Source organism: Nothobranchius furzeri, chromosome 16 (assembly GCF_043380555.1).
Source record: "Nothobranchius furzeri strain GRZ-AD chromosome 16, NfurGRZ-RIMD1, whole genome shotgun sequence".
In the NCBI taxonomy this organism is placed as follows: Eukaryota; Metazoa; Chordata; class Actinopteri; order Cyprinodontiformes; family Nothobranchiidae; genus Nothobranchius; species Nothobranchius furzeri.
In genome coordinates, this window is record NC_091756.1 from 31,441,297 (window position 1) to 31,461,130 (window position 19,834).

Consider the following 19,834-nt stretch of genomic DNA (forward strand, 5'->3'; position numbering starts at 1 on the left):
TAAGACAAATGCTCTACATCGATTGGACAAACACTCTGTGTCTATTAGACAAATGCTTTACATCTATTGTTGTAAAACTGGCTCAAAATCTGGAACAATTTATTCTAATTTTCTAGATTTTGAGCCTTGATAATCACAACTTTTAAACTCTGAGTTGTGGTAACTAGACTTTCTTTTCTTTGAAGCCGTTTCATTTGTCATGCTAAGAGGGTCTTTGGGATGTTGTCAAGTACCTGCTGCACCTCTTCACCAACAACACCAACATGTTTCAGCCACATGCTCAGAGGTGTGAAAGCTTGTGAAATTGTGAATTTCTTCGTTGAAATTGAAACTACTGATCCAAACGCCTTCATGCTATCTGGATTATTATGAGTCAGCATTAGTGTAAAGTATTATCCTAATTTCCCATCAGTCTTGTTCAGTCATGTTGGATAGCAGGTGCATGTAGACTCGGGAGATGAATCACATGACCTGTATCTGTAACCACAGTGTTTATGTTTATGTTTTTAGCAGACACTTTTGTCCAAAGCGACTTACAAGTGATAATCGGCATGTTGCCCTTGAGGTTTCCAGAAACTCCTACACAGAAACCAACATGGAAACTTTAATCCCTGCAGGTCATGGTATCTTGCTGCAAAGTGGACATTTTTCCCTCACATCTCAATGTAGAAACACACGTGGCAGAGCAGAAATGTTGAATGACCCAGTCAGCCTGTATAATAATGAAACTGAAAAAAAAAGTTTAGCCATCATAAAAGAAAACAAGCTGGTTTAATAATTTGAACATCAAACAAAAAACAGGAAAATGGAATTGTCCACAGGATGAAACAAAGCAGCTGTGTTTTAACTTCATGCACAAAATAATGCAAGAATGTTGTTGTCATTGTTGAAATGTGTAAACATCAAGTTAAATGCAAAAACCTCCAATTAAACATTTTCAAACCAAATTCCTGCTCCGTATGAGATCCATCACGTACAATTCCCTAAACAACCAGACAGTATCTTCACAGCGTGGACATTTAGAACGATTTCACACAGTTACGGAGTTCATTTTATCAATGAAAACAAAATCTGATATATGTTAATGTCAAGACTAAGAACAAAAGGCCTACATCTTTTATCGTCTCAGTTTTATATTATTAGATACTTTAAATGATAAAATATAAAGGGTAGAAGTTTAATGCACATGCCCACTTCTAAAATGTACCAATGATGATCTTTAAACCTTCATGCAGCATTTCTAGCTAATGTTAATCTTTCACCTCCCAGTGCTTATTACCTGAATCAAGTCTCAAATTTAAACTGAATGACCAAAAAAGGTCTAAATACGTTTTAAAAGAACAAATGGCTCAGTGAGTGGAACAGTGAGGTGCAGCATTTCAGTCTGTGCTATGCTAAGCAAGCTAGGCTAAGTCACTCTGGGACATAAAAGCACCATCTGTGTGAAAACGTTAAACTAATTTTCCTTAATGGAAATTAATTTCAGCTAAATGAGAACTGTACTTTCATTAATAACATAAATAACACTTTTAGGCTGGATTTATCCATTGGGATAGGTGTGATCCCTGATGAAGGGATATTCCTGAGGACTTTTCTCCTTATCTGTTTATTGTCTGAAAGGAGCCATCAGACCAACAAGACAACCCCTCCATATCTTGTTTTTGCTCATTTCCTGGTCTTGCTAGAAGCATTTCCTTCATGTCTTCCGTCTAATCTCCACAAATGACCAACAGTTTCAAGTTGAAAGGGTTTTCAGGAGTTTAAAAATATGCTACTTTCACAGGAAAATGGAAAAACTGTTACACCACAAGTGTCTTGGTGCTCACATATTTACCACCCTTGTGTTTTTTGTGACCAACACTGGAGACCTTCCTGCTGTTCCTCAACGCCCTTCCCTTCAGCTTCACACTGCCGGGGACACTTTCTGAGGACAGCTTTCCCTCTAGCGTCTCATTGGACCCCTCTTGCTCAAAGTTGTGGAGATTCTGGCAGGTGCAGGAGTGTTCCAGACTGGGAGGCTCCCTGCCACAGCAAAACCACTTTGTGGAGCTGTAGAAGAGCTCTATGCAGCTGGAAATGGCTGAGATCACCCCTACAATGAAGTAGAAGCAAAGGAAGATGGTTTTCTCTGCAGGACGGGAGGTGAAGCAGTCCACTGTGTAGGGGCAAGGGAAGCGGCTACACGGGAACTGAGCCTCCACCTTGAAGCCGTACAGCTGCCACTGGCCCACCAAAGAGCCCACCTCTGCCAAAATCCGAAAGATCACGTTTACAGTGTACAGCCTTCTGAAATGGACATCCTCGCTGTAGTCCTGGCTGCTACAGTGACTGACTTTGGAGATTCTCTTGTTGTGATGATGCGTGGCATACAAGAGGAAAAGCAGGGACGGTGTAGCAATGAGAACAATGTGAAACACCCAGAACCTGTACTGGGAGATGGGGAAAGCCATGTCGTAACACACCTGCTTACAGCCTGGCTGGAGAGTGTTGCAGGTAAACTCTTCTTGTTCGTCCTCGAACAAGTCACTGGCAACGGTTCCCAGGATCAGCATCCGAAAAACCAGCATGAGCAGGAGCCAGAAGCGACCGAGCATCGGTGAATGAGCCTGGAGGTTATCGAAAAGGCTGCTGAGGAATCCCCACTCACCCATGACTAGCTTCCTCAGATATGAATCAGCTGAGATTTGAAAATGTCTTCACCTACACCGCTCAGGTCTGAAATCTGATTTAAAAAGAATCCAAGACGTCACATCCAAGTCGTGACTCCCAAGTGAAACCAATCTGCGGGTCAAAGGCTGGTCTACGGTTTACGGTCTCGGTGAGAATTGACCTGAAACCAAAAACAAAACTTTAGACAACCTGCAAACAAAAGCAACAATAAGATGGAACTGAACTCTGACAGGACTAACTATAAGGTGCGTTTTGTGCCTTATGATTAAGAAATGACTTACCTACAAGCTGCTAGGATGTGTTCCAGAGATAAAATGCCACAGTACCTTATTCAAGCCAGTGGATAACAAACCAGTCCAGCCTGATTCCACTTTCCCCCCTATGTGTTAACACAAACATCCTTCCTTAACAAGCCATGGAATAAACCCGAAGATTTAGAACAAAAACAATTAAAAGTAAGCAGCCTGATAATTCTTCTACTCTGTTCCAAATGTGATTGAGGTTTGTCATGACTTCAAATTTGGAGGGTGGTTCCAGTTAAAGGAAATTCCTTCTTTGCCTTAATCTGCATCCAGTTTCAGTCACAGGCAATGTTTACCCAGGAAAGGCAACTCTTGATGAAGGTTTCAAAGAGCTTCCTAAATGACAGGAAGGATTTGTTTAGTTTGTACCACCAGTTTCCGTGATCAGGAAGGATAAGCTGGGAACGTCTGACCTGGTCGAAGCCTAAACACATGTAATTAAAAATACTTTTGGCAATTAGATGCACCCTGATGACTGTATTCTAACAACGTGGTGATCGTCTTAAAGCCATATTAGGCAACTTTCTCATATTTTTATATCATTTTCTTGAGCCAGTATGTGCCAAAATTAACTTTTACAGGGTTAATGAAATGTCACTCAGACCACCACCACCCGCTGTAGCAAGAGTATCACACTTGCAACTTCAGAGTGCTGGTCCAGTCCTTTGAAATTAGTAAAGTGGAGCCGACACGCCCCGCATTGCAGTCTGCTTCCGGTATGTTTTAGACCATGAATACAGCTTATCTGAGGTTGAACCACTCCTGTGGACACTAATGAAGGTGGGGGAGGCGTTTCAGCTGTTAGATTTGTGTTTAAAAGACAAACGCAAAGCAAGGAAAGAAGTTTCACTTTTGCTTCTACTAAATAGACACTAGGGGGTGCTAAAGCAAGCTAAATGCCAAGTGTACCTTTAAGTTGTACATTATTCTCCACTAGTCTACCTGTTTTACGGACAAAAGAAAAGCTGCTCACACAATTAAAAGAACACACATTTTATTTCAAAAACAGTTAAAGAAAAGCCACTGAAATATTTACATGGCAACGGAAACAACAGGATTATTGCAGTCATTAAAACACTGGATGGATTTTAAGACAAAAACTCGTTAAGAACATTCAACATACAACAAGTGAATTGAATAACAGACTGTCCTACTGAGGCTTCTTCAAGTAGGAGTGGTCTAACAAAACTACCCAGGTAACTCAAAAAACTTTTAAAGACTCACATTAAAAATCAGAGTCTGAATCGATGTTATAGTTGACGGGTTTGCGAGCGCGTGCCGCTTTGTCTCGGGGTGCAGCAGCAACTGGAGAGGCCATTTCCTGGTCCGAAACCAGGAAGCTGTCATCCTCATCCCACTTCTTAGGTTTCTTAAAAAAACAAAACATATTCAGGTGTTAACGTATAAATATACAAAGAAAACCGCAGAAATGAAAACCTTACGGTATAATAGGAACAAACCTTGGGGCCGGCATTTGTTTTGGTTTTGAGCCTCGACATGAGGTTACCCGAATCGCTGTCCGAGTCTTCGTTGACCACCTGCTTTCGTTTTAAAGGTTTCGCTTTTGGAGCTTTTAACTCAGCCTCTGAGTCGTCAGAGTCAAAGGAGGGCAGCTTTGAGGCAGCAGCGGGTTTGGATGCAGGCTTGCGCTTGGTCAGAGCATCAACGATGGACGGCTGCTTCACATCTGGGAGCGGGGGGAAGTTACTAGCACTGCAACTAGGAAACCTGAATGTGTCTTTTATAAACCATAATGAGCCAACTAGTTTACCTGCCGCCTTCTTCTTGGAAGCAGCTGGTTTCTTAGCAACAGCAGCTTTCTTAGGTGCAGCCTCTTTGGTTTTAGACTGAGCTGGAGCCTTGGGAGCAGGATCATCAGAATGAGCTGTAAAATGTTTATAAGGTTAGGTTGGTTAATAAATCACCTGACTTTAAGCTAACACCCGTCTCAGACACGCCAACACCCGTGTCAAACAAACACTTACAACTAGACGTGGCTTTGGTTTGTTTAGATACCGATTTGCTCTTGGTCTCCTTTTTCCTGTGAAGAAAATTCACAAAATGTAAGACAAGTTAAAGAAAACCATCTAAATCCCAACCCTTCCATTGATGTACACTAACGTGGGCTTTGGAGCTTTGGGAGGCGGAGCTGGAGAGTCCTTGTCGCTGTCCGACGCGGCGCTGAGCCCTACGTTAAAGGACGAATCATCGTCGCTGATAACAGCTCTCTGTTTAGGGGCTTTCTTCTCCCCGTCATCAAACTCATCCTCACTGTCCGACATGCTGTACTTCACTGGAGCTAAAAAAAAAAAAAAATAAAAATCACAGAAACAATTGTTTAACAAGTATTTGAAATAAATGTACTATTCTTGTAGAGAAAGAATCCAAGATAACCAGGAGACAATCCCATACAAGGTTAATAAACCAGAAACATTAGCCCTTGATCTATAAATGTTTAGAACGAGTATCTGGTGTTCATCTGTGACTTATTCTGCAGTGTAATAATGCCGACTTACCTTTAGTTCTGCGTTCCACCTTCTCTCTGGGGACAACAACCTCCTCCTCAACATCATCAGCATCCATCTCGCTGTCAGAAAAACCTTCGGACTCATCGGACCATGGATTCTTCTTAGACTTCTTGGGCACCGCCTTAAACTGGAGAGTAGTCTGCTTGCTGGTCTTTGAAGCTGCAGGAAACAGGTGGCTCTTAAGAGTTCAGGTTTTAGGTGTCTTCATGTCATATTGGGCTGAAAACTGAAAGCGTCAGTGTGTAGTTTCCTGGCGCTAGGGGGCAGTGCATACATTTACTGTCGTTTCATATCACTGTGACCGTTGCTAGTAGTTTCTGGATCTGCTCGGGTTCATGTGCCTGCTGATGATGTTAAACTATGGCATTACTGCTCAGCCAAAACATATGGCATCTCTTTCTATTCTGTTCCCTCACATCAGTTTTGGAAAGAGTTTAGCAGTTTGTTATTAAATTAGAGTTTCTTACTGCCTAAATGTTTTTGAACATGGTAACCTAACTTCTGTAAGTCGAACGTTCAGCCAATCATCTAGTGTGACATCAACAGGCAGTGAACCCGAGCCGGCCAGAAGAAAACACGCCCTGCCTCAGAGACGTTAGACTCACACCTGGTGTACTCTAGACCCGATTTTTATGGTTAAATGTTACAAAGCTGCCAATTTTTTTCAATGACGGGACATCATTTTATTCATTTTCAATGTTTCGATGGAAGTTTCCAGAGATTAACGGCAAAAATGCACATTATCTCTTAAAAGTATTGTTTGATCCTTTTTGGATATCGATGTAATCTGGACCGGAGGAGTCAGAACCAAGTTCAGCACGAATAAAAACCAGAACTTATTAGTGAGAACTTGTGAAATCTACCCTTCCACGCCAAGCCTTACATCTTCCTTCAGACTTTAAAACGGTTTACTAACAAGTGAAATTATTAAGCAATCTTTATCTGCCAGTAAATATTCACTAATAAGAAATGAGTTTATTGTAAAACTACAAGTTCTCTGCACCGTGAGTCATTCCCACCTTTCTCCTTGGCATTTGTTTTCTTGCCCAGCCGTGCAACCAAACCAGTTTCCTCCACTGGAGAAATGTTCTCCATGTCCTCGTCAAACTCCATCTTCACTATTAAACTGTCGCTCTGCATTAGGGGAAAACAAAGGTTAAAAGTGATGAACACGGATCAGACACAGAGGAGAAATAGCAGCGCTTTGTGTGGTGGGACAGACCTTGGCCTTCTTGCCTCGCTTGCCTTCCTGCTTCTCTCCTCTCCTCACACAAGCCTTCTTGTTGGCCTCAGCTTTCATAGCGCTGGTGATGCGAGGAACAATGCGGCGGCCCTGCGGCGTGGGCAGAGTCTCCGTTTTCACTTTCACACCTTTTCCTTTTCCAGCAGCCTTCACAGGCAACATGGCATTCTCCTTCTCTTTTGCCTCAACGCGCTACACACACACACACCATTAAAACCGATGAAAGATGAATCAGGACTACCGTTAAATAAAAAACATTTAAAAAAAGCAATACCTCCAGCTCCTCTGAGAAAGCGGAGAGATCTTCCCTCCACAGGTCTTCTGCAGACTTTTTCTTCAGAATGTTCAACTCTGTCAGCTATTTGGAGTGAGACAGTCAATAATAAGAAATACAAACAAAAGCTTGATAAAAGTTAAATCACATCATGGGGAAAATTGCCCACCTTAGCATCTCTCTGTTTGCACAGCTCCTCCTTCTTCTCTTTAGTCAGAAACCACATGGGCATGCTCAGCAGGTAGTTGTAGTCCGGCCCGCTGTCATCCTGTTCTGCTCCTTCCTCCTCTTCATTCAACTCCTCCTCGTTCTAGAAGAATAAGCAACGTTACACGTAGCATCACTTCATGGTGCTTTTCTTCCTGCTGAACATGGCGGTTTAAGAGCACCTTATCTTGAGCCTGTTTCCAGGCTTTGACCGGGTCTGAGTCATAGCCCATCTGCTGCAGCATCCGAATCAGTTCCTTCTTTGGTTTGTTTTCTGTAAGCAAATGATCAGTTTTAATAAAAGTGTGGGTGCCATTTTAATACAAACCATTCCTAAAGCAGCTACTGACCGATGACCAGAGTTCCCTGGATTTTCTCCAGGATGAAACGAGCCTGGTTTGAGAGTTTAGAGCTCTCTGCTCCGAGCATCCCGACCAGCCAGTCCTTTCTCAGGAAGTAGTATTTCTTCCTCAGCTCAAAGAAGTCTCTGAAGATGTCCAGCACAGACTCATATTTCTTCAAGCTACCCATGTGATCAAACAGGACCTAAAAGGAAAATTCATGTTAGTGTTAGATGTTTGGAAGCAGGTTTGTACTCTTAGGTTTTATGTGATAGTTGAGGACCGGTCCTTACCATGGAGTTACAGGTGAGGGAGCTCTGCAGCTTAAAGACTTTGTGAATCCCAGCGGCCTCCACCTCCACCAGCTTCTCAGGCGTAAGCTTAACAACAAACCTCACCGTGGTGTCGGTGTGGTATTCCTTGTAGTCCGTGATGAGAGGAGGAACTTTCTCGGTTCCATTCAGCATGGGCTCCAACACATTCTCCTTGTAGGCCTAAACCAATGAGAATGCAGAGTTTCATATGGAAGTAAGCCAAGAAAATCTAAGTGTAATAAATGACTTTAGGTAATACTTTAATGTTTCTGATGCCACCGTTAAATGACTGACCTGAGTCCATGTTTTCACAGGCAGTTCAGTGATCTCAATGGTTGTGGAGTCGATGATGGACACCTCTCCGCTGTTCATGAACTGGTTGTCCATCACGTGCTCGATTGTACCTTTGAAGCCTTTGTAGCTTGGGACCTGTGGAAAGAAAAAAAACAAAACAAAACAAAAACAGCTAATCATAATCTATTTTGTGAACACGAAGGCTTGTTTCAGAAGTTTCACTTCCTGTTCTCACCATGGGCAAGGGTTCCTCCCCGTTGAGCATTCGGTGGATGTTGCTGATGATCTCACGGATGTCGTAGTTAGGAAGCTTGCTGGCCCAGCCTGTGCCGATGCCTTCTGAACCATTCACCAGCACAGTCGGGATGATGGGAATGTACCACTCTGGCTCCACTCGCTGATTATCGTCAAAGTTGTACTTGAGCAGGTTGTCATCCAGAGGTGGGAAAAGGAGACGGGCCAGAGGGCTGAAAGAGTTTACACAGTTTATAATCACATCAAACACGGCTTTACTGCACCAAACGAAATGAAGTGTGTGTGTGTGTGGTCTATGGCTAACCTTAGCATGGTGAAGATGTATCGAGGGCTGGCTGAGTCTTTTCCACCGTGCAGCCTGGTTCCAAACTGTCCCAGAGGCTGCAGCAGGTTCAGGTTGTTGCTTCCCACAAAGTCCTGGGCTAAGTTAATGATGGTCATCATCAGAGACATCTGGGGATGGGGGAGAGAGAGAAAAATTCACTAAATGACCAAAAACCCTGACTTTATTTCATTCTCACCTTCACAATAAAAATAAAAATAAATGAATAAAAATCCCAGTTTAGCTGTGTTCAGGTTTGTAACTAGCTGTATGCTAACAAGAAGGTCGTCAGAAAGCAGGTGGAAGGTTAATTAAACTTCTCCTGAAAACCTGCCATCTTATTTCTAGAGATGGACAGAATGTGGATTGACAGATACAGACGTCAGACTGTTGCTGCTGATGTCAAATTGTGATTTTATAATTAATACAAAACACATTTTTTATTGATTTTGATCAACTTATCAATGAAGACGTTGCCTTGCTGGCATGAATTGAGCTAGTCTCCAACAGAGCAGAATAATTTTGTCAGAAGAAGAACGGAGCTCATCTCACCTCCCCGTGGTGGTACGCAGACATCTCAGCCACCGAGCCAGCCAGCTGGGCTACCTTCACCTCTCGCTTATCGTTCCTCTTAAAGCAACAGAACAACACCTTCCTTTGACCCGGCTTCAAACCTAACACACACACACACACAGACACAGACACAGATTTAAAACACCTCCTGACACACACACACACACACACACACCCAGAGCTGTACATTTAATACTAATATTCATGTACACACCATCCACCAAGCATGGGATGGACCTCTCATTGTCAGAGTTGGAGAAAAGGACGAGCTCCTTGTTGACAAAGTCATTGTAGGACAGGAATTTGGTCGACTTGCCGTACAGGTAATCCTGCCAAACAGACATCCAGGTGAGTTTAACAGAGCAGAGCTACACTCAGATGAAGCAGATTAAAGGCGTTACCTCTGGCAGGTTGTGCTCTTTGCGCTGACGCCTGTTGTTCATGAAGTTGGTGAGCCACTCTTTTCTCTCATCCACCTTTTTCTTGCTAAAGGCCTAAAGGGAACAAAAAGTAACGTAACCGAAGGGAAAACAGAAAATAAAAGATGTACTCTGGTCAAAATACACTTCAAAATAATAAAAGCCTGTTTAAAATCATACAAGAGTGATAGCTTCATCGTCCTGAGGTCCACAGTACTTAAACGGGATTTTGTGTTTTTGCATATCTGAGAAGTACTCCTTGGCTTCCTGCGACGTGCTGGTTCCCAAACCTGGGAGAGCAAACAGCACAAGAGATGTTAGTAAATGTCTGCTGTCATCCTCTTGATGAGCAGGTGGGATGAGTGGCTTACTTTTATATCTTTACTACCACACAGGGGTTTATAACAAACCTTTGTAGTATTTGATTTTCCAGGATTTGTGGTTGGCCTGGCTCTCCTTCCACGCTTCATACTCAGGGATGCTGTAGAAACACAACTGGGTTTTCTTGAAAGAAGCCTGCAGGAAGGGGGAAACGCGTCAAAGCGTGCAGATGAAACATAAAAACTAACCAAAGAAACAGTCTCCACAAAGATAGGATGTGAGAGATAGGTGGTTATTTTCAAGGTGTGACACTAGATGGCAGTATTGCTAAAAACACCTGCAGCTTTAAGGTTGGTTTTTGCTTGATGCGTCCGCGAGGTCCGCACGGCTCTGCGTGGCGAAATTGCGTCATTTTAACAACCACGCCCCTCCACACGGCCCAAAATTTCTGCAACGCGCACCTAGGAAAATTTCTAACCACGCAGACGGTCGGACGCGGAAAAACATGGCGGACCGGCAAGAACTAGTATGGCAGAGGTTCGTAAATACAGACATTTGTATGATTCAGCTCTCAGAGATCACCGTGATCAACATGTTGTTAATAATTCTTGGATAGAAATAGCTCGCACTGTCGGAAAAGACGAGGACGCTGTTAAAAATGCTGGAATGCCATGTTGTAAACAGTCATTTTTACTTCTACTATGGTGTAGTGTTGGATGCATGCCATGTAGAGCTCCATGCTGCCCCCTACAGTTTGGGAGAATATTGGCTCACCGCAGAGACAAGCCGCATGAACCATAAACGCTGCGAGTTGTGAAGCGCGTTCCATCCGCGAGCCGCATCACCAAGCGGAAAGTAAACGCATCAAGCATAAACCAAGCTCGACTAGGCTGTGCTTTTAAATGAGATTTAGTGGATCTCCCTGTTACCTTGATGATGGGTGTGATGAACTCTTCCAGGAAGTTGTGCTGGAGCAGTGAAGGCCAGTTGTGGTGGATGAAGTTGATCAACAATCCCTTAATGTGGGAGCCATCTTGATCCTGTAAAAATACCATGAAGACAGTCCAGTCTCATCATGACATCACTGGGTACAGGAAGCACGGATGAACAACTAGCTTTAAAGACAACAACAACTACATAAAATAAAAAAGATAAACCACCTGATCTGTCATGATCATGATCTTTCCATATCGCAGACTTTTCAGGGACTCGGGGTCGCTGTAGTTCTTCTTGTACTGAAGGCCCAGGATTTTGATGATGTTGTTGATTTCAGCGTTTTCCATAATCTGAAAGAAGACCATATATTTATTCTCTCATGCTTTCCACACATCTATCGGCAGTCGGACTATCCGTTTGTGTTTACCTGCTTATGCGTGGCCTCCCGGACGTTGAGCATTTTTCCTCGGAGTGGGAACACACCGTAACGATCCCTGCCGACCACCCCCAGCCCAGATACCGCCAGCGTCTTGGCCGAGTCTCCCTCAGTGAGGATCAGAGTGCAGCCAAGGGAGTTTTTGCCACCTATTGGGAAACATGAGTAATAACGCTGTATTGTGTTTTTAGTTAAAGCACATTAAAAGTCTAAAGCAGAAGTACCTGCATCATTAGCGTCATCCAGCTTTGGCACACCCTTTATTTTGGTGTGCTTCACAGCTGAACACTTCTTGTTGAGCTGGGACTGAGCTTTGAACTTGACCCAGTTCATGATGCTTTCCACAATCCCACAACCGGTAGCCTATCAGGAACCAGAAGAGCACTTAGAGATCACCAAATGGCTAAAGAATACAAAACCAGGAAATCTCCTCTGGAATCAGCACCTGCTTAAAGAACTTGTCACTAAGAGGACAAGTGGAGCCAAACTTCTTGTGCTGCAGCGTCATGTTTTCTTTGGTCTGAGAGTCAAACGTGGGGTTCTCTATCAGGCAGTTGACAAACAGCCACATGTGATTCTTCACCTGTCAGGAGACAAAATGTGTCAAATATGGTGCTTCGACAGATATACAATAAATACAAAGTTAACAATGATTGAACTACCTGGAAGGGTTTGACAGCCACGCCGGCTTTGTTCTTCTTCTTCACCACATCGATGAGCTTGCTGACGACCTGGTCAGCAACGTAGTCGATGTGTCTGCCCCCCTGAGGTTTAAAAGGCAAACATGAAGTCTCATTCACTCAATAAATGTTGTGAATATTAATCAAAGTGACATCAGGTTGCTTGAAAAGCAATCAGAGTTGGTTTTAGCTGCACAATAGTTGGTGAATCTATTTATTTCTATTCTATTCAAATCTATTTCACTTGAGAGCTGCTCTAAGATCCTAATCTAAAATGGCCGTCAACAAAAAAAAAAAAAAAAAAATCTAGACTAGACTGATAATTTTCTAACGACTGAAACACTTTTGTAATCCAAGAATACATCATTTTAAAGTAAGAGGAACTACCTTTGTTGTGGCAATACTGTTGACGAAGCTGACTTGCTGGAAACCTTTCTCACTCATGGTGAGGCAGACCTCCCAGCGCTCATTAACGATCTCATGGATGACGGTGAGCGCAGCGCCCAGCTCGTCCACCTTGTCCTTTACATACATGTCCACGTAGCTACGAAAGCCAGTCACCTAAAAATGAACAGATTATTCTCTAGATCAGATCTGGCACTCAGCTGGCAAAAAGGAAAACAGGTGGTGTTCTGACAAACATGTCATTAGCGTAGTCGGACCATCATTTAGTTGAGCATTTTGAACTGTAATTAGTAATCAAATCACAACTGTTGGGTTTTCATAAAAGTGTTAAAATTCATTTATAGCAAAGCAAGTTTTTGTTGACGTGTGTAATGACATCAGCTCATGGTGTCAAACTCTGGGTTCCTAAACTTTTATAAAAACTCAAAGAGCTGTGAACTCTTACAGTGTGATGAATACACACTCACTGGGCACACCTGTCCAACTTCTTGTTAACACAAATAATTAATCAGCTGATCACATGGTGGCAACTCAGTGCATTTAGGCATGTTTACATGGTCAAGACGATCCGCTACAGTTCAAACCGAGCTTCAGATTGGGAAAGAAAAAAAAAGGTGATTTAAGTGACTTTGAACGTGGCATGGTTGTTGGTGCCAGACGGACAGAAACAGCTGATCTTCTGGGATTGTCACACACAACCATCTCTAGGGTTTACAGAGAATGGTCTGAAGAAGGGAAATCATCCAGTGAGCGGCAGTTCTGTGGGCAAAATGCCTTGTTGATGCCAGAGGTCGCGGAGAATGGCCAGACTGGGTTGAGGTGATAAAAAGACAACAGTAACTCAAACAACCACTTGTTACAACCGAGGTTTGCAGAAGAACATCTCTGAACACACAACACTATGAACCTTGAGGCAGATGAGCTACAGCAGCAGAAGACCACACTGGGTGCCACTCCTGTCAGCTAAGAACAGGAAACTGAGGCTACAATTCACGAAGGATCACCACAATTGGACAATAGAAGATTGGAAAAATGTTGCCTGGTCTGATGAGTCTCGATTTCTGCTGCTGCATTCTGATGGTATGGTCAGAATTTGGCGTCAACAACATGAAAGCATGGATCCATCCTGCCTTGTATCAACAGTTCAGGCTGCTGGTGGTGGTGTAATGGTGTGGGGGATATTTTCTTGGCACACTTTGGGACCCTTAGTACTGATTGATCATCGTTGCAACACCACACCCTACCCGAGTGTAGTTGCTGACCATGTCCATCCCTTTATGACCAGTGTACCCATCTTCCAGCAGGATAATGAGCCGTGTCACAAAACTCGAATCATCTCAGACTGGTTTCTAGAACATGACAAAGAGATCTCTATACTCAGATGGCCTCCACAGTCACCAGATCTCAGTCCAACAGAGCTCCTTTGAGGTGTGGTGGAACGGGAGATTTTCATCATAGACGTGCAGCCGACAGATCTGCAGCAACTGTGTGATGCCATCATGTCAATATGGACAAATCTCTGAGGAAAGTTCCCAGTACCTTGTTTAATCTATGCCACGAAGGATTAAGACAGTTCTGAAATAAAAGGGGGTCCAGCCCAGTACTAGCTAGGTGTGCCCAATAAAGTGGCCAGTGGATGTAATGTACTCTGGTAGGTCAGCATTTTGTAGCTACCCCAAATCTTCGGCCATGTCACAAGACATTTTCCAATGCCATGAAACACAATAGAAGCTGTACTTGATCTTTTTGCTGACCACCTCTTTAACATAACAGTGATTCTTTTCAGCAGCTGAAAAACTTTATTTCATCTTAAAGAAGCCAACTTCAATCTTATTTCAATTCTAAGACTCTCCGAGTTGACCACTTTTGATGTTACATTCAGATTAGGTGATATTAACCCATTAAAACAGGATAGTTTTGACTTTTAGTCTGAATGAGTTAAAGTACTAACAACATGCCTATTGATCATCATATAAACTTACTGGCAGCATCTTGCCATTGAAGAACACCTTCACTCCCTTAGAAGATCCAGCAATGTCATATGCCCTCCTTGTCATCAGAGCCACGGTGTCTCTGTCCAGGGTGCTCATCTTGAACTTGGAGAGATCAGGCCTGAAGGTGATGCACGTATACTCTTCCCCATCAAAGGGCTTGATTTTGGCATCCTCTGATCTGCCCATGTTGTCATACCAGCTCTGTGGAAGACATGAAAGTACAGTAGAAACGGATTTTCCTCTAACAAATTAGAACAATAACAAGTTAAGTCGTAAACAAGGTCAATGTATTTTCAAGTTTTCACCTGCTTGAAAACCTTCTTTGACTCTTTGCAGGCAGTCTCCACTGTGAACTTGGTGCTGAATATGTTGCAGAGCTTGGCACCGTATCCATTACGACCACCTGAAGAACAAGTCATTTTATACCAGTGATCCCCAACTCCCTTCCCCCTAGAGCCAGTATCCAGCATGTTTTAGTTGTTTCCCTAATCCAACACACTTCTTCATCAAGCTCTGCAGAAGCCTGTTCATTTCCTGCTGACTAAAATCAGGTGTGTTGAAGCAGGGAGAACAGTGAAACGGAGTTGGGGATCATTTCTATACAATCTCTGGCTTCACTTTTGGCCCCTTCTCACTCAATGCAGCTTTTTAAGTGGCTTTCCATTACCTTCTTATTAGCAACCCAACATGGAACTGCCCAGGCAAACTGTGACACGCCAAACACGTAACCAAAACCTAAATCTGATCTCACCAGTGACTTTCTTCTCATCATCATCGTAATTGCTGGAAGTAAGAAGCTGTCCAAAGATAAGGGCGGGCACATAGACCTTCTCCACTTTGTGCTCCACCACAGGAATCCCCTTCCCATTATTCCAAACACTGATGGTATTGTTCTCACTAAAAACAAACACACATTTTGGCAGAAGGTGAAAAAACAGTCAGAGAAATCACTAACTGCATTTAAATGTAAAGGGTAGTATTATAGAATACTCACACATCGATGCTGACCTTGATGCGGTTCATATTTTTATCCCTCTGCTTATTGTCAGCTGCATTTACTACAAAGGAACAAAATAAATGGTTAAAGGGTGTTTGTTGGCCAGCGGCACACATTTAAAACTCGTGAAAGCGCCTACTCACCAAGGATCTCATCAAAAATCTTATAAAGCCCTGGCACAAACGTCACGTCACGGCAGTTCAGGCCATCAAGCTCATCATACACCCACATTTGCTAAAGAAAAGAGTTAAACTCATGATTCCTGAAACACCAAAATAAAATAAAATGTTTCCGAGAGACGTGCCTAAATAAATGAACATATATTATAATAAAAATGGTGGTGGGGCTGTTCTTACTTGAGTGACAGGCTCAACAGAACCAATATAGGTGTCTGGTCTGAGCAAAATGTGCTCCAACTGGGTCTTCTTCTGGTAGATCCTCTCCACGGACATTCGCTTCGGATCTTTCTTTGTCTTCTCCACCGGCTTGTTTTCTAAAAAGGCCTGCGAAAAATGTCACAGTTACCGTCCAAATGTACACAACAGGACCGGTTTTATTTAGGTTTCAGATCAACGCATGTGACGCCACTGGACCGAAGAGTGTCACGGAGCTTTACGATTTTAACGCTACAAACGGAATAAAAATAATCGTATGTGCAAATAACACGAAACTGCGTCATCAAATATCTTTCGAGGCTTCTTCAGGAGCAGAATATCAACAAGTTTAGCGCGAGTCGCCATTTAAGCCTCATCTTTCCAATTACTCGGTTTTCTATTTAGTTGGGACAACTTTTCGATAGTTTGGTAAAATTGAACGACTTAATTGAACTGTGTTTGTTTGCTTCGAGAGGAAATTCATACATTATAGTCAAATGTACCCTGTTTTAGCAACGTAAAAGATGGCGTTAGAAACTTAGTCATTTTATTCGACATATATGTGTCATCTTTACAAGAAGGCCGAATACATTTGTACATCTAAACGTTGCTAAATATTATTTTTATTATGCTAAATATTACGTAGCTAAAGCTGTTAACACATGAAGCTAAAACAAAAGCTTGGACACTTTTTAACAGTTGATGTTTGGCTACGAGGACAAACACGCTAGCTCAACGCTGCTAATATTAAAGGTTTGAAGTTACCTTCAGCGGTTCAGCCATCTTTCTAATTCGTGTTGTTTTTAATATCGTAAAAGATGAGGATTGAACAAGTAGTAAAACAGCTCCAGACTAATCCTATGGTCGCCGACGTGATCAAATCCTTTGAAAATTCGAAACTTGGTCCAACGGTTTCGCGCCAGGTGAATTCACCAATCAGACGAGTGACTCTTCTTCTTCGTCTTCTTCGTGTTTATTGGCGGGTGGCATCTAACTTCTAGGTGCATTTCCGCCACCTACTGTGCTGGAGTGTGAGTCGGAGTAAGAGCGTAAAAAACCAAGTGGTGCTCGCTGCAGAACCACAAAGGCGGAGCTGCACCAGAAGGTGGAGCTGCACCAGAGTCAGCCCCGCCCATTCCAGAATCAGCCCCGCCCATCCTATCGGAGTCAGTCCAATTCCTTCCAGTTGTCAGACTTGATAGCATTCTGGAAACAAAGAGGGTGTTATAGCTAAAAAATGCAAGATTGAGGAGGGAGTTGAGAAGTTAATTGAACAGTTTTTGTAAAGGTTCCATATAATTAAAAATCTAACTTTTGGAACTTTTAATCATGTTATATTGTCATTTCCTCATAAGAAACACGCCAAAGCCATTTTTGGCCTCATTCATGCATTTTCTTCCCATCTCAGCTTCAATTTGGTCTCCTCCCCCAAAGTGGGTCTGGTCTTGGTTCTCAAATCTGGATATTCTGTGAATTTTCTGACAATTTATTTCTGAAATGACTTCTACTGAGACACCGCCAGAAAAATCATACATCCCATCTACAAAGACACACCAAATAACATAATAAAATGTAACGCCACCTGATTTTTATCAGATGTGGTGGTGTAGTGGTAATGGTGTCAGGTTGACATGCAGTTTTGCGCAGGTTCGCCTCCCAGCAGTGGAAATATTCTATAATCTCTTTTCCTCATTTCTAGCTACACTTGCCAGTACTATGTTTACAACAATTTATTGGTATGCCGTTTAACATATAATGACTAATGTGTTTTTTTTATTTATTCATTCGTTTATTTAGCCAGTGTGAGTCCATCTGTGAGCAGAGTTTCAACTAAAATGCTGTTTAGGAACGACCAAATTCAAAGAACTTGTAGAGACATAAATATTTTGCTATAAATGAACATTACAACTAAAATATGAACAAATTAAATGTTTCAGCTGGCTGAATAGATTGTTGCCGACCCCACCGAGAATCGAACCAGCATCAGCTGAGGGGAAAGCAAAACGTTAGTCAGACGATCTTGCCACTGGACTACCAGAACCCACAGGAAGGGTACATGCTGTTGTACAGGACTTTTGTTAGAGCGGCTGTGGGCAGATATTCGCTACGAGAAACCTTTTTATTTCGGGATATATTCAGACTTTGTCATGTAGCAAGTTATATTTATCTTGTTTAATTGGAGCACAGAACATAGCATTAACGACTGTAAACTAGTAACAGCCGTAATTCATGTGGGTCAGGTCAGTTTGCGATAAAGTTGAAAACAAAAACGGAAGTCAGTGGGCTAGGCTGAGTTTGCGTGAATGGGCGGGGTTGACTCTGGTGCAGCTCCACCTTATGGTGCAGCTCCGCCTTTGTAGTTCTGCAGCGAGCACCCTCTCTAAAAAACCCCAACTAAAAACTAAATTCTATTCAACAACAAACCACTGTGTTTTAGATACTCAATAGCCAACTTATAATGCCTTTCTTCACCATTTAACAAATTCTTTACATTTATCACTCCACCTCCTATGTTTTTTAATATCTCCCTGAGTTGTCCTCTTCTTTCCTCATATTTTATACAGTTACACAAAACATGTTCCACTGTTTCTCGCCGTTAAATAACCAAACATGCTCAAAAGTGGGCGACTTGTGATCCCTAAGGCTTGCGATGCATTTAACCCTCTTCACACGCTCTTACGCCACACCTCCAAACTCTCACGCTAAGCCAGCGCCTGCGCTTCCCCAAATGCGCATCACGCACAGTGCGTAGGGCTTATGAAAACAAACAAACCAACAAACATGTTATTAATTATAGCATTAGCTGCAGGCACAGAAAAGGAAAAAAAGAAAAGAAAGAGAATTCTGACTTATTTCCCTGAATTCCCTGTCAGAATTCTGAGATTAAAAGTCAGAATTCTGAGAAAAAAGTAAGAATTCTCCTTTTCTTTTATTTCTTGTCAGTGGCTCTAATCCTCTTCCATACAGAGTAGAAATAAATGCATTAAATGTAGAGCACAAAAAGTCTCAATATTAATCCCCCCCACAAACGCTCGGCGAATTGTCCGCTCCCAACAAGGGCGTCAGTTTGTTTTCAGAATTGCTGGGGACAATAACCATACACTTGAGTGGGGTTTAAAAATTGCTGGGGACAGTAGCGGTTTTAGGCACGGGCAGACAGGGCAGTTGCCCGGGGCGGCATTTTTTCATGACACAAAAGGGGCGCACAAGCGCGGAGTAAAAAAAAAAAAAGGAAATCTGCGCCGCACCGAGGTGTTCTATTATCTGTCATATTACAGTGTCTGGATTGGAAACAGCAAGTTGGCGCCCCCTGCAGTTGCAGGCGCTCATGCTGACTGAGAACGTTCACGTGCACCCGTGTGTCAATGAAGAACAGGAAGGGGAGGGGTGCGGCGGGGGAATTCACCTCTGCGTCTTTCCCAGATGAAATGAGCGTGCAGGGGCTGAATCAACTGTATTAACATGGCTAAAGTCAATCACATCTTAACGTTCTTCCATATTTCATTCATAATATCATAAACACAGGCCTATCATTCTTTCAGGTTTCTCTGAATTGTGTGAAATGGCCGAATAAAAAAAGGAAAAACAAAACGATTTTGTGGTCACCCCCCCATCAAGGTCAAATTGTTTAGTCCTGACTAAAGGAAACTTACTGAGTCAGGAGCCAAACAGAAGAGATGAACATAAAAAGGCTAAAACCACCAGGTGCCCGATTCAGGGGGAAAAAAAGAAAAAAGAGCAGAAAGATAAAGGTATGTAGCTCTCATGATGCATGTTTTCAATTTTTTGAACCAGTTAACTGGGATTTTAACGGTTAAATGCGGTCAACTAATTGCTAACAGAGCTAATAGGGCTGAAATATTTAAACGAATATTCAAATGGTTTGAAAAAAGTCCTTGAATCGTTTTTTACTGATTCAAACTAGGATTTGTTAAATGCTCACTGCAGT

General features: G+C 42.6%; 2 protein-coding genes across 5 annotated transcripts in view; both read right to left on the reverse strand.

Annotated features, from left to right (window-relative positions):
- Window positions 1–1,588: 1,588 nt before the first annotated feature.
- Window positions 1,589–2,780, reverse strand: LOC107388097 (gap junction delta-3 protein). Its single transcript, XM_054749122.2, has one exon. It carries the CDS (start codon window positions 2,649–2,651, stop codon window positions 1,800–1,802), a length of 852 nt encoding a protein of 283 aa, XP_054605097.1. The 5' UTR covers window positions 2,652–2,780; the 3' UTR covers window positions 1,589–1,799.
- Window positions 2,781–3,949: 1,169 nt separating this feature from the next.
- Window positions 3,950–19,834, reverse strand: part of top2a (DNA topoisomerase II alpha) — a 65,997-nt gene continuing 50,112 nt past the window's right edge. For 3 of the 4 annotated variants that reach the window (XM_054749114.2, XM_070545541.1, XM_054749115.2), the window contains 34 exons: window positions 15,868–16,014; window positions 15,655–15,745; window positions 15,509–15,572; window positions 15,266–15,411; window positions 14,820–14,917; window positions 14,503–14,715; window positions 12,503–12,676; window positions 12,098–12,199; window positions 11,881–12,018; window positions 11,660–11,798; window positions 11,427–11,584; window positions 11,224–11,349; window positions 10,993–11,103; window positions 10,153–10,258; window positions 9,923–10,032; window positions 9,725–9,817; window positions 9,538–9,652; window positions 9,303–9,424; window positions 8,733–8,881; window positions 8,409–8,640; window positions 8,174–8,308; window positions 7,859–8,059; window positions 7,575–7,770; window positions 7,407–7,498; window positions 7,187–7,327; window positions 7,018–7,101; window positions 6,723–6,935; window positions 6,520–6,634; window positions 5,489–5,659; window positions 5,094–5,271; window positions 4,958–5,013; window positions 4,744–4,857; window positions 4,433–4,659; window positions 3,950–4,341 (listed from right to left, as the gene is read on the reverse strand). In XM_054749114.2, coding sequence (XP_054605089.1) covers window positions 4,198–4,341; window positions 4,433–4,659; window positions 4,744–4,857; window positions 4,958–5,013; window positions 5,094–5,271; window positions 5,489–5,659; window positions 6,520–6,634; window positions 6,723–6,935; window positions 7,018–7,101; window positions 7,187–7,327; window positions 7,407–7,498; window positions 7,575–7,770; window positions 7,859–8,059; window positions 8,174–8,308; window positions 8,409–8,640; window positions 8,733–8,881; window positions 9,303–9,424; window positions 9,538–9,652; window positions 9,725–9,817; window positions 9,923–10,032; window positions 10,153–10,258; window positions 10,993–11,103; window positions 11,224–11,349; window positions 11,427–11,584; window positions 11,660–11,798; window positions 11,881–12,018; window positions 12,098–12,199; window positions 12,503–12,676; window positions 14,503–14,715; window positions 14,820–14,917; window positions 15,266–15,411; window positions 15,509–15,572; window positions 15,655–15,745; window positions 15,868–15,963 — 4,650 coding nt within the window. In that variant the 5' untranslated portion in view covers window positions 15,964–16,014 and the 3' untranslated portion in view covers window positions 3,950–4,197. Of the gene's footprint in view, window positions 4,342–4,432; window positions 4,660–4,743; window positions 4,858–4,957; window positions 5,014–5,093; window positions 5,272–5,488; window positions 5,660–6,519; window positions 6,635–6,722; window positions 6,936–7,017; window positions 7,102–7,186; window positions 7,328–7,406; window positions 7,499–7,574; window positions 7,771–7,858; window positions 8,060–8,173; window positions 8,309–8,408; window positions 8,641–8,732; window positions 8,882–9,302; window positions 9,425–9,537; window positions 9,653–9,724; window positions 9,818–9,922; window positions 10,033–10,152; window positions 10,259–10,992; window positions 11,104–11,223; window positions 11,350–11,426; window positions 11,585–11,659; window positions 11,799–11,880; window positions 12,019–12,097; window positions 12,200–12,502; window positions 12,677–14,502; window positions 14,716–14,819; window positions 14,918–15,265; window positions 15,412–15,508; window positions 15,573–15,654; window positions 15,746–15,867; window positions 16,015–16,650; window positions 16,900–19,834 lie in introns of those variants that run through there. The other variant, XM_015963479.3, reaches the window with a different exon arrangement.

Coding starts and splice junctions, on each gene's coding strand:
- LOC107388097 (XM_054749122.2), bottom strand. CDS start 2,651: ATGGGTGAGTGGGGATTCCTCAGCAGCCTTTTCGATAACCTCCAGGCT.